The 12,474-nt window shown below is 37.2% G+C and overlaps 3 protein-coding genes and 1 long non-coding RNA gene across 5 annotated transcripts in view; 1 reads left to right on the top strand and 3 right to left on the bottom strand.

Moving 5' to 3' along the window:
- LOC108632245 (sodium-independent sulfate anion transporter) overlaps nucleotides 1-2,061 on the bottom strand; it is a 7,855-nt gene extending 5,794 nt beyond the window's left edge. The window contains exon 1 of the mRNA XM_018036682.2: nucleotides 1,785-2,061. The gene's annotated coding sequence lies outside the window, so the exon portion shown is untranslated. The remainder of the gene's footprint in view (nucleotides 1-1,784) is intronic.
- An 839-nt stretch (nucleotides 2,062-2,900) lies between these two features.
- Nucleotides 2,901-3,305, bottom strand: LOC113465209 (uncharacterized). The gene is made up of 2 exons (XR_003390054.1): nucleotides 3,222-3,305; nucleotides 2,901-3,081 (listed from the first exon to the last, which is right to left on the bottom strand). It is a non-coding gene; the product is annotated as an uncharacterized LOC113465209 (long non-coding RNA).
- On the top strand, nucleotides 3,231-8,461 carry LOC108632240 (GATA zinc finger domain-containing protein 14). Of its 2 annotated transcripts, none has more exons than XM_018036674.2 (5): nucleotides 3,231-3,361; nucleotides 3,794-3,911; nucleotides 4,100-4,528; nucleotides 4,606-4,814; nucleotides 4,885-8,461. In XM_018036674.2, the coding sequence occupies exons 2-5, from the start codon at nucleotides 3,799-3,801 to the stop codon at nucleotides 7,629-7,631; spliced, it is 3,498 nt and encodes a 1,165-aa protein (XP_017892163.1). In that variant the 5' UTR covers nucleotides 3,231-3,361; nucleotides 3,794-3,798; the 3' UTR covers nucleotides 7,632-8,461. The 2 variants fall into 2 exon arrangements, with proteins under 2 accessions (XP_017892163.1, XP_017892162.1); XM_018036673.2 differs by having other exon boundaries at nucleotides 3,232-3,361; nucleotides 4,097-4,528.
- A 23-nt stretch (nucleotides 8,462-8,484) lies between these two features.
- Nucleotides 8,485-12,474, bottom strand: part of LOC108632241 (sodium-independent sulfate anion transporter) — a 7,658-nt gene continuing 3,668 nt past the window's right edge. The window contains exons 3-9 of the mRNA XM_018036676.2: nucleotides 12,038-12,335; nucleotides 11,610-11,922; nucleotides 11,385-11,546; nucleotides 11,158-11,298; nucleotides 9,862-10,007; nucleotides 9,559-9,750; nucleotides 8,485-9,299 (exon numbers count right to left, since the gene is read on the bottom strand). Coding sequence (XP_017892165.1) covers nucleotides 9,036-9,299; nucleotides 9,559-9,750; nucleotides 9,862-10,007; nucleotides 11,158-11,298; nucleotides 11,385-11,546; nucleotides 11,610-11,922; nucleotides 12,038-12,335 — 1,516 coding nt within the window. The 3' untranslated portion in view covers nucleotides 8,485-9,035. The remainder of the gene's footprint in view (nucleotides 9,300-9,558; nucleotides 9,751-9,861; nucleotides 10,008-11,157; nucleotides 11,299-11,384; nucleotides 11,547-11,609; nucleotides 11,923-12,037; nucleotides 12,336-12,474) is intronic.

Here is a 12,474-nt window from a genome sequence, read left to right as displayed (position 1 = left end):
GTAGTTAACGGAAAGGGGAAGAGTGTCCCGGATATAAAATTTCCGCTTCGGTTGTATCTTAGTTTCTGAGATATTAATATGTATAAATTATACTCTTACAATTACTATTGTGTAGATTGTAGAAAGATACGATCTGCTCATTCAATACTGTGCATCACAACAGACATTGCTAACTTAATAGTCTTCGTTGCAGAATAGATAATCTCCAAAGACAACCTCAGCAGATTGTTTCATTTTACAATCTATTAAAGGAGTATCTATCGTTGCAACTTGCCACAGGATTATGTTTCACTCACGGACAAAAGAGTCCTTCAGACCAGGGAAGTATCTTAAAGATATTTCAAAATTTCTATTAATATCTCAAAATCTAGTCAAACGCAAAAAAGTTTATATTCCTTCTGATAAGTAAATTATATCAAACTAATTTTTAAAATAGGATTACAAATTGTGGACGAATTGTCTTTAGATACTGGATATTCAATTAGTGGTGGGAAATATTTTATTAAGGGACGATTTTAGAAATCAAAACTCAAGAATAAAAGAAATTGAGGTGCTATTTTTTAAATATAAATAATTAAAAATTGACCTGGATGCAACGTCTAACAGGCTAAATGCTAATATACTTCATAGCATTTACCGTTACGTTGAAGAAGTACTTTCGGAATCAGTAGCTGCACGGTAAGAAAGTAAGTAATTTTATCTTCCAAAATAAATAGTAATGTTTTTTTCAATTCCATCGGATATTTTAAAAATCAAAAGTTATTTCAGACTAGTTTAGCAGGTATGAATACTACGATTGCAGCATGTTCACTTGTGATCGAGTACAATCACGAGCCGCAATTTTGTAATCGCCGTGAAAAATCACAATTAGTGATTTTTAACTCAGGCGACAGCAGGTTCCCTATCACCTCCAAAGACTGCAATAACTGATTGTGAGTCTTTTAAGGTTTGTTCAAATCGCTTAAAATCCGACTTGTATCGCATGAACCCAAAATATTTTTGAGAAAGAAATATTTCAATGGCAAAAGCACAAAATTCTAACGGGAAAAAAAGGAATTTTTAGGGTTTTATTGGAAATTTAACTGCTGTCTCGTTTTTTCTAAATTGCAACATTGGTGAAGGACAGGCCAAAAACTAAAGTTTTCAACTATCTGCAGTAGATTGCAATTAAATATTATATAAGGCCAATGTGACACCGAATGCTGAATGTGACTATGTATTAAATAATGGTAATGGTTTTCTTATGTTTTTACGTATCTATAATTAGTGATACATACTATGTTAATGACAGCGAAAAAATTTTTGCCTATATGTAATGTTTATAAGCATGAAATGCAATTTTTAATCTTATAATTAAAAAATAGAGTCTCGAAACATTTTTATTCTCATTTCCTTGTCTTAGATTGGTTTCTAGAGTCACCCGTTACAATTTTTCATTAGCCGAACGTACGTAAGTTTCGCAGCACTAAATTGCGCCCGAAAAAAATTTCGTATTTTATAAAAGTAATGAAACTACATAAAAAAGAAGTTGAATAATGTTTGATCTCCCAAAGCAAAGTGTAACCTACTTCAAGTCGTTGATACATAGATTAGCCAGACCGATTTCATTTAAAAAGAGCCATAGCTGCTTGACCCTTTTCATCGGCAGCTATCGAGTACGCGTTAAAAAGTGTTACGGCTAAACGAATGCGGTTTTCACGATCGTTTTTATTCAAATAACAAACTTCAAGTGTCGTAGTTGAATTTCAGTAAAAATAAACAGTAAAAATAATAACGTAACGTACTTCCGGCTGGATCCAAAGTATCGGAGAAGATGCCATCAATTATCGCCGAATCAGTTTCATTTTTACTGTGTCATATATTCCTCGGGGAATTATCGATCACGTTAGTGGGCCAAATGTATAACCTGTCGCGGCTTGTTAACCTGGTTTCGTACCAATTCCACGTTCATTACGGAGTGAACAGGCGAAAAACGGCGATGTTATTTCATCCTCTCGCGATGCGGAACACTACGAATCAATGTACGCGCCGAACACGTCTCGCTGTAAACTGACAACGAGCTGTACGTTCCTACGATGTACTACAGGCGCTGTATCAGCATTTCGTTTTAGAGATAGTTCCGAGTGAAAGGCATGATTCACGTGTTTCTCGACAGAGGGATCTTACATTTCCACAGCCGCGGCAGTCGATAATTTAATTAACTTCTCCGGTTTGTCACAATAACAAAAATTACAACAAAATCATTTTGACTATAGTTCACGATCTTATGTGCTACAGTTATTCTCCAGGGAGCGACTGGACACCTACAGCAAGTGTTGATTTCTGATGAGCTGCAAAAGAAGTGTACCTAAACCGGAAATAGGGATAAAAAGAAAATCTAAATGCTATTTCACGTCAGGATTCAATCATTCGTGGCATAAATATTTATAAAAAATAATGTAATATTATTTTATCATAATAGACGTTCCCTGGAGGGTTATTATAATTTTTATATGTCAGACGAATTTTGTATGTAATTACGACAATATTCAGGGATCCTTCACTTCTAATTAGAGTAGATTTCCTTATAATGAAACTAATAAATAATATAATTGAGAATAACAATGACAATTGACGATTCTTCAGCGCTTCCGCTTTCATCTGGTTCTCCCCCTCCCCGTTTATCTATATTTATTCCTGCTGAACAGTAGCGGAGTACTAACTGACGGAGAATAGTTAAAAAATAATGTTTATAATCATATATCGAATCAATAATACCTCCTCGATGGTTCACTTATTGAATTTTTTCTTATTAGACGTAAAACATCTAACACTCATCCTTTGATTTCGTTTCACATTCCATAAAATTTGTATTCCTCTCATTTCTTCAAGCTACGAGATATGATATAAAATTCTGATTATTAATTCTTAAAAATTATTTACTTTTTATTTAACTACAAATTAAAACAATAGGCGGACAAATTTCCGGCATATTTATTATGCCTCTATCACACTCTGTACAGTGAACACGTTATACGGGGGTGGGGTGTTTGAATCTCGAAACCGTACCACAGTAACCGTACTGCAAGAATTATATTTTATCTGTAACAATTAAACGAGTTATTAAACATCAAGTATGTCATTCTGCAACAGCATACGTAACGAGAGATCCGTATACAAGCTGAATTTTCAGTTATTCCATTTGAAACTTTTCCTTCGTTCGCATTTGCGCATTTCCTCACCCATATCAGTGTTATGGCGTCCTTTACGGTGATCGCATGTTCTTTGTATTTCATCGTTGTAAACCAAATGGAGTGAAAACATTCCTTGCGAGCTGACCGTGGATTGATATCATAATCGTCGTTGGAGAAATAAGCAGACGGTAATTCGATATTTTGTTACTGTTCGACAGACGAGATTGAAACTGATAGAAGACCCCACAAGAATATTGCATTTGCTGCGATATTGCGTCGTAAATATATTTGTTATATTCGTCTCCCACTCATATTAATTACGTTCAGGCTATATATTTCACGTGAGATCATTGAACATAATCGATTGGTCATTTTTACGACATTACTTGATACGTTAGGAAAATTATGGTCCAACGTTACGACTAGAGCTCTCAAGGAAATTAAATTTTTTTTCACGACATTATGCTACCTTATTTAATATTTACGTTTAACGCTACAATAAGAACTATTATTAGCGTTCTCATTTATCTTCTATGGCCTCAGTTTTGTACGAAGTAGTGTTTAAGCTATCATTTTTTTTGGAGAATTATATTTAGTTTTTGTAAATGAATCTGTAATAGGTAAGATGGATACTACTGATAGAGATTTTAAAAAAGCAGCTGATATAGAGCAGACGGCCTTAATTGGCAAGATGCATAAAATGCAGTGGCTGAAAAGTAATTCTCAGCTGTCAGGCCAGTACGTTTTATCTATTTTCTTCTTTAGTTTACTCTGTTCTTCTCTTATTTTCTTCCTATGTACATATACTAAGAAGACATGACATTCAAAAACCAGCAGCATACAATAGATCTGTCTCACGAGATGTTAGGAAACTATGAATTCTAATATTATATTTAATTTATTGTATCGTCTTTGTATTATAGCAGAAAAGTACATCCAGGCAAAGAATTAATATCTGGTACTGTTGTTAGTACAATAAATGAAGGAACAAAGGAGGAAAGTGAAGTTGCATCGGTTAACGTTTGTTCAAGCAGTGCTGAGTTAAGGAAGATCGATTCTGTTTTGGATAAAAGTATAAATGAGGACAACAGTGTTTTAAATAAAGAACCAGCTGAATTGTCTTTAAGTACTGGTGAATGCTCTGGAAGTATGGATACCGTTTGGAATAAAGATGTCAATGCAACTAACCAAGTTCTCAAAGTCCCAAATCCTCAAACGCTAGCTTTGGAAAGGGTGGATGAGAAAAAGGTGATTGATGTGTCCGAGGATATAGTCAATGTGCAATTGGAACACCTTCGACTCGAAGAGAAGGAGAATAAGTCAGATAAATTGGATAACGAAGCTGAGAGTTACTGGTAAGCAGCAGTTATTGATTCACGTACAATTGGTTCAGTTTTATATGTATTTTCATTTGGCTCGTTCACATAATTAGGAATCACCTTAATGTGTCTGACCTGTCCAAGTCAGATAACAGTATAAATAATCAAATGAACCCAAAGCAATGTCACGATAACAATAATAACAATGCCAAATCTAAAAGTCAATCACCGTTGGAAGCTAAGAAAAGTATACAAAAGACAACTACGAAAGTTAATATTAATAGGAGGATAAGTGATCCGAAAATCAAAAAGCCAACAGCTGGTGAGAATTCAAGTTTTAGAGCTTTCACTCTAATATAGACATTTTTTAACAGAAACGAAACTATTTTTAGTTACAGGCAGCTCTTTGAAAGAGTCTGGCATCTCGTTGAAACAGGGTTCGAAATCTAAAGATGATTTATTAAGTAACGACGATGGTACAACTTCTACTGATTCGAAGAAAATAAGTGTAGGAATAACTCCTAAGCCTAGCGATAAAAAAGTCAATGGATGCAATAAGAATCTAATTGTAGTTAAAGAAACGCGAACGAAAGAGCAGCAGTTTTCTAGACAACATACTTCCACGCTAGGCGATACTCCTAATAAAAGACGACCTTCGATGGAAAAAGACGATAAAACTAAATCTCTCACGCCATCCGCTACGAAATTAAAACCGATGAGGAGCGAATCAGATAAAAGAAGTAGCGAGACAGCAGATGAATCGAAATGTCATAAGGTTCAAGTAATGCGTACCCAGTCATACAACGTTCAGTACTATAGAAACAAACCAGTAATAAAACCACCACGGTATGTAAGAAACGCAGCCAAACCGGAAGAAGATACTTCGGTTCAGGGTTCGCCTGGTTTTAACAATAACAACGTGCCAACTGAAAACGCGACGAAAAAAAAGTTTGAAAGTCAACAATCCTCGATAAATAAACAAGTTAGCGATACACAATCTAATCAAACTACATCGGGAAAGAACGCGAGGAATTCGAACGTTTCTGAATATAATTCAAATGATAGGAGCCTCGCGAAAACGAGTTCCGCGCCGTGCAAGCGAAGTTATCAAAATTTAACCACCATAAGATATTCGACCGATAGAAATTTTAAAGATGATCAAACAAGTTATCAGAAGTTTAAGAAGGATTCGAACGTTTACAGACGATCTTCGAGTAATTTTCAGATGTCTAAAGACGAGAAAACAGACGAGCAGAAGAGGAACGTAAATACGGGTAATAATTTAACGAAGGATCATGGAGTGAATCGTCTCAGCTCGGGAGATCCGAAAGGACGTTCGCAACCCGATGGCTCAAGGTTAACTGTACATCCGCATAGGACAAATGATGGTGCTAGTAATACGACCAAGACTGATACATCAGAATCAATCGCTGTAAATAATGTACAGTCTGCGAAGCCATTAAATTTTTCGAATGGTACCAAAGATTCTACGACTAGAAATACGTCTACACCGCAAGATGGATCACAAGCTCTGCGGTCTTGTAACGAAACTGAAGTACAATTTTTAAAGACTGAACAAGAGGACACTAGTAATAATAATACGAATGACAAAACAAGTGCTTCTAGCTCCGAGACAAAATCAGTTAAATTCTCCGACAACATTCAAGAAATCGCCGTTTCAACGTATCATCCTGCGATGTCGTATTCCAACAGCGCCGTGAATCAAAGTAAGCTTCCGGCAAGCCCATTTTACCCCGACGTACAAACTGCATCAAACGCTCAACAAATAGAGAACCATCAAAGCGTACAAAATAAGACTTATTTCGACGATAATAATGCTCAATATAATAAGAATTGTACAGACGTTCGAAGTATCGAAAGAGATTTACATATGTTGAATTTAGCGCAACAGAAAGCCGATAAAAATTCGCAGATCCCGTCGTCGCAGTCGGTATTACCACCTAGTAGCAGCTTAAATTATCAAAGTCTGCCTGCGATGTATCTGAATGAACATAGTAACGCTCAGACTGTGCCAAGGAAAACGGCTGAGAGTACGATAGTTTCTCAGAGCACCCTCATCCCAAGTACCTCTTCATACGCCGCGGATACTCAAAACATGACTCAGACCGATCCTTCGAATTTACTGATGCACAATACTCAAACGTCAGTCTTGCCACCATCCGGCTTTCCATGTACCGCGCAACCGAATCAATGGAATTTTCCAGTCACGGACATGTACCTCGTAGGCAACATGATGAACCCTGCGCTGCCTTTTCAGAACTCGAGACACGCGTGCAACGCAGATTACAGCAATATGCAGCAACCGGGTTATGTTCATCCGATGTTCTACATGCCACCGTTGTGCATGCAGAGCTGGAACCCGTTGCTACATTACCCGGCACCCTTGTTCCAAAACACGCCGTACACAAACGCGTTCTCCAATCAAGTGTTACCAACGAACAACTTGACGGAGTACATGAATTGTGCCCCGCCAACATCTATGCAGAACGTCCCTTACAAACCCTATCAACAGATGCAATCGTTGGAAAACGCTCCGAACTTCACTGTGCCGATGAAGCTCGATAACTACATGGGGAGCGCACAGGGCTCCAAATCGAACGGCAGGATGAAGGATAACGACAACGGGGATTATCAAATGAGAGCTAGTCAGTATAGAGTTCCGATGTCAAACGAATATCAGAATTGTTCGCAGGACGGCCAATTGATCTCGTACGCGATCATGGACTCGGTCGCGAGGAACGTACCCGCGAGCGTGCACGTCAATCAGAAGTACTCTCCGTGCACCCCAACTACTGCCAATTACTCAAGGATGCCGGACATGTATCACAGTAACCGGGACGCGAGCAGTGGGAGGCAGGACGACTCAGAATGCGCGCAGCCTATGATATCACCAAAAGATGTTATGAACATGAATTACGGTATTAATTACTCACGAAAGACTGATAACGTTCAGAACTCATACGGGCGCGCGGAGAAATCCGCGGCTCCGATATACTTCGCGAACATGCATCATTACACCCCTCATTATCAGAAGAATGCTACTTACCATCAGGCGTCGCCGAAAGAGCCTTCGTCCAGGTTGAACGTGGGACGCGGTATGCGTAAAATGGATCAATAAGCCTAGGAAAAGCGGCGAGGTAACGGTACAACATACATATATATTTACTGTTTTAAATAATTAGATGATTGAGCGGTACAAAAAGAGTGACATTGCACGTTTACATCTAGACAATTTTTATCCGTTTGCATCATCGTTATCCTCACGTATGTATATGTATGTATATCGTAAAGATTTTCCTGTTTCTTTCAATTGATCCAGACGTGACCGTCACACGCTTCGTGTTAGATGTATCGCATAATTAGAAAATAGTTCTCAAAGTTCAGAAGCTTCAACGAAGGAAAAAAAAGAGTTAAATTTATATACAGTACTGCCACTTTGTTGGAAGAAAGATTATGCGATGGCTCTCATCTCGTTTTTCCTATCGTAACAGTGTGAAAGTAGCAAATCTATTTTCTAGATTCCCTTCGGATATTTATAATCCACGTATTATTATTAATAGGCATTGATGTTAATCGTTACTTGGATTCTACGTACACTCTTGAGGAGTAATCAGGCGCTCGTTTCTAAGCGTTTCATCCGCGATACGTTTAATTTCTGCGCGACAGAAACGTGTGATTAATTGACTAATGATTTACGAGAGTGGAGATCCTTTTGTTTCAGTTCCTACGACGGAAAGTATTATCGAATGATTCAACTTTTAGTTCGCGTTTAAACAAATATATATACTTCTATTCCTTTCATTTTCCGTTAAGCTAAGTTTTTTGTGATCAACATGCCGTTAGTGCTTAAGCTTTCTCTTCAGTAATAATAACGTTTGAAATAATTTAATTTCCCTGACGCTGATACATAATAATTTCTTTATTTTCATTTTGTATTGAAAGGCAAAGTATTTTATATGATATACACTATATTCGAGCGTAACGATTTATTTTTGTTTAAATATTACTTATATTGTTAAGAAATATCATATAGTTTATTTTTCGAGAACTTACAAATTTTTACAAAATGAAACGTAAATTTGCCATATACTTGGTAGGTGTTATATATAATATATAAATATATAATACAATCCCTTGACATATTCTGATACACGTTTATAATCACAGTATTATTCCTTCATACGTATTACGAGGGTGCACGTGTCAATAGTTTCTTTGAAATAGATTTAAAACCAAAAAAATGAGAAACCTAGTAATTTCGTAAAAACTCATTCATGGTCGATTCGTGTATCTTTATAAAGAGTTAAAAGAAACCATGCGAATGATCATAAAATTCATATATATATCATAAATACGCGTTAATGTTCATTACGATTTTATACGATATCGTTGATAGTCTTACAATTCAATTTCCAATATACATTAAAAAAAAAGAAAAAAAAGCGAAAAAAAATAGTAGGAATTATAAATATTGTTTCATATATGCGAATTTATAATTTCTTTGATAAATTCACTGTCCTTTTCAAAGTTTCGTACTCGTAAGTTCATCCCTCGTACCGCCAGCGCTTTTCCCGTTCGTCATGTCTATTACTTCCGCGTCGGTTTCCTGAACCCTTTTGCCGGCGTTCAGTTTTTTTAAAGTAGCCACGAGCTCGGCATCGGTGTTGACCACCTCGATCGTCTCGCTACAGAGCGATTGCACGCTATGTAGGATTTCTTTGGAAGGCCGTAGCATTACTAAGCGATGGTCTTTCTCTTTGAAATCTCTCATTACCATGTTCAAGCCCTGCAAAATATTGAGTGATCGACGAAACTCTAAATAAAATCTGTTCAAATCTGCTCCTGGATTTCAGATCTTCGAGCCCAGAATCGAATTATATATTTTTCCTTGTGTTAGTATTTTCTGTGGATATTATTCCCCCTTTAATGCACAACGTAATATATTCGTAGTAGATGGCTAAGCAGCAAGAAGAGAATAAGACAGGCTGGAAGATGTGAAATTCAGGGCACGTCCGTATTTCTCCGTTTTGAAATTACGACCGTACTTGCGCCGCTGTGAAATCAATTTTATCGATGTGCTCGCAATCCAGAACGACGGTCTTCGAATTCTTGAAGGTTTTCAGTAATTTATTAGGGTCCTTAGCTAAGTTCTCCAATAGGTATGTCCTCAGGTAATCAACTGCCGGGAACAGCAAACCCGCGCTAGGACGCACGAGGATGTAGCTTAACGTAGGAATCTGCGGTGATAAAGGGATGTATTACCAAAAAAAAACAGAAAAATGATTAAAAAAAATAGCACTTTATCTTTCTCTCTATCAAGTCTTCGTCAATAATTGTTATGTACTTACATTTCTGTATTCGATATATATTGTCGGCCTGGCGTTGAAATAAATTAATATTGCCAGATCAATCGCCACCCCTATTAAAATTCCCAGCTCGACTCCGGCAAACAAGCATGCCACGAATGTCGCCAATGTCGGAATCAAATCACGCTCTGCAACCACGTTTCTCAATTAAATTGTATTCTGATTTACGTGAGGATCAAGTCACTATGCCAACATTCTTCGGATGAAGCTACTTTCCTTTTTTTATTACAATTAGTACATTTTTTATACAAAAGTATTGCTATATCAATTACGATTTAATGGAAACTTGAAGTATTGACTAGTACGTAAATTATAAAATAGTATGCGATGACATGCCAATACTTTTCGACAATTAACGTGATAGACACATAGTGGCGCGATAAGACGGAATGTCAAATTTTATTTATTAAGTTTGCAAAAATATGGATTCACGCCATTCGATTCTACGTTTTTATTTTTCGGAGAATTAAGGCAAAATTCGTTTTAATGATGAAGTTGATATACATTCAAGACCGCTCATTATTCAGTGAGGTTATGCTGGTATTTAATAAAATAAGTTACAAAGTGAGGCAAAAATCAAAGAACTAAAATCAAAACCAGAATAGATAAGTCAGGACTGAGATATTTAATAGTTATGGCGCTTCAGTGAGATTACGCTGATATTTAATAAAATAAGTTACAGAGCGAGGCAAAAGAACCAAAACTAAAACCAGTATAGGTAAATCAAGACTGATATTTAATAGTTATCGCATTTTTTCGGTTCTCGATAACTATTTTCAACTTTTGGTCTCCTCTACAGGTTGATTCAAAAATGAATTTTCCCGCGCTATTAGTTTTCATACAATACCTAATTTTCATAAAAATTATGCATGTTTATAAATATCTATTCTTTGGAAACGGTGCGTAACAGACCAATTATATTTTCGGATTTATTTATGCCATGAGGAACTCTATGGCCGGTATTCAGAGTCGTTACTTAAGATCGTCTTAAGCATTTGCTTAAGTCCCTGTTTCCTGTACAAGACGAGGGATAGACAGGGATAGGAAATATTTAAGACGATCTTAAAAATAAGTAACAATGAATACCGGTCTATAGGAATTACATCATAATTACAATTAACAAAAAGAAATTGCAAAAAATAAAAAAACTTCATTTTCGTTAGAAAATTTCTTATGTTATCAACAAAACAGAGGAAGAAACGTCAAATTATCAGAAAAATTCCCATGACTACTCTAACCAGTTAGATTCACTGTTAAATACGTTCAAATTAAACTCACTGCTACATTTCCAAATTGGCTGTATCATCTTCACTTCGACCATAAATATGACTGCGCAAACAATGACGGAGCTTAATGTCGCCTTTGGAATATAATAGAAGTACGGCGTGAGGAGGCTAAGGGCAAGAATGACCAGTATACCTACGACAAATAAAAATAAGATTTGCCTCTCATTTTCCGGTGATCCGAAGGTTTCTCATTACGATCATGAGATTCATATAGTTTACCCGTGTAGATTCCTCCCAAGGGTGTCTTCACTCCTGAGGCATTGTTCACCGCGCTTCTGGAAAACGAACCCGTGACCGGCATGGAATGGAAGAACGAGCCGACGATGTTACACAGACCGAGAGTCAACATTTCTTGAGTTGCGTCCAGCGACTGTCCTCGCGCTTTTCAAAAAGTATTTATAGTTTGGAGAAGTAAACGCATTTGCGAACAGTGACGGAACTTACAGAATGCTTTTGCGATGGCTACGTTTCCGATAATCGAAATCAGTGGAACGATCACGATACCGGTGCCCAAATTCTTGCACATGTCAAGGAAAGTGACGGTCTGATTGTTAACGCTTATCGATAAGAGGGGTGGATCTATCGATGGCAAGCCTGCCTGGATGTGTCCAGTGAGACTGAAAGGAGCTTGTCCTCGATTCTCGTAAACGTAAGACACCGTCGCGCATGCTATCACCACGAGCGCGTTTCTTCCAGTTCCCAGAAACCAGATCGTTTTGCTGAGAATCGGATTCGAGACCTTGAGATCTTTCAGTTTCTGAAGGCAGAAGAAAATTACGAAAAAAACTCATGTACGTTTCTCCCGTTAATTCTCGGATTTTTTCCACACGTCCACGGCTCGCAAGAACTAGTTCTGCTGCGTGGTAAATTACCTTCAGGGTCAATAGAATTAGAATGCAGCAGCAAGACAAGATCAGGTCAGGGATTTTGGTCTTGCTGATCTGGCCGACCAGCTCCTTCCAAATCTCGATGAAGCTCTCGCCGTGGATTTCTAAACCCAGCAGGCTCTTAATTTGGCTACAAGCGATGATTAGGCTCGCCGCCGAGGTGAACCCGGAAACGACAGGTATCGAAACGAAATCGACTAGAAATCCTAATCGAAGAATTCCAAAGATAACCGTAACGCATCCTGATAAGAAACACAGAAGTACCGCGTACTCGGGGACACCCCTGAAAATCATCGTTCAATTGAAGAAGAAACGTCGAGAGTTTATATTTTAACATGTTAAGATTGTATGAACCCTTACATAAAAACAATGACAAAGCATTGAAATTTTAACAATTACTAGATATTACATTAATAAAACAC

Source organism: Ceratina calcarata, unplaced genomic scaffold (assembly GCF_001652005.2).
Source record: "Ceratina calcarata isolate Rehan_Ccalc_2016 unplaced genomic scaffold, ASM165200v1 scaffold153, whole genome shotgun sequence".
NCBI lineage: Eukaryota > Metazoa > Arthropoda > Insecta > Hymenoptera > Apidae > Ceratina > Ceratina calcarata.
Note: the sequence above shows the minus strand (reverse complement) of the source record. Positions and strands in the feature narration are given on the sequence as shown.

Bases quoted from the DNA above. Each gene is read 5' to 3' on its own strand.
- LOC108632240 (XM_018036673.2), top strand. From the start codon at position 3,799: ATGGATACTACTGATAGAGATTTTAAAAAAGCAGCTGATATAGAGCAG. The intron at 3,912-4,096 runs GTACGTTTTATC...TTTGTATTATAG, and splicing joins AATTCTCAGCTGTCAGGCCA to CAGAAAAGTACATCCAGGCA. The intron at 4,529-4,605 runs GTAAGCAGCAGT...TCACATAATTAG, and splicing joins AACGAAGCTGAGAGTTACTG to GAATCACCTTAATGTGTCTG.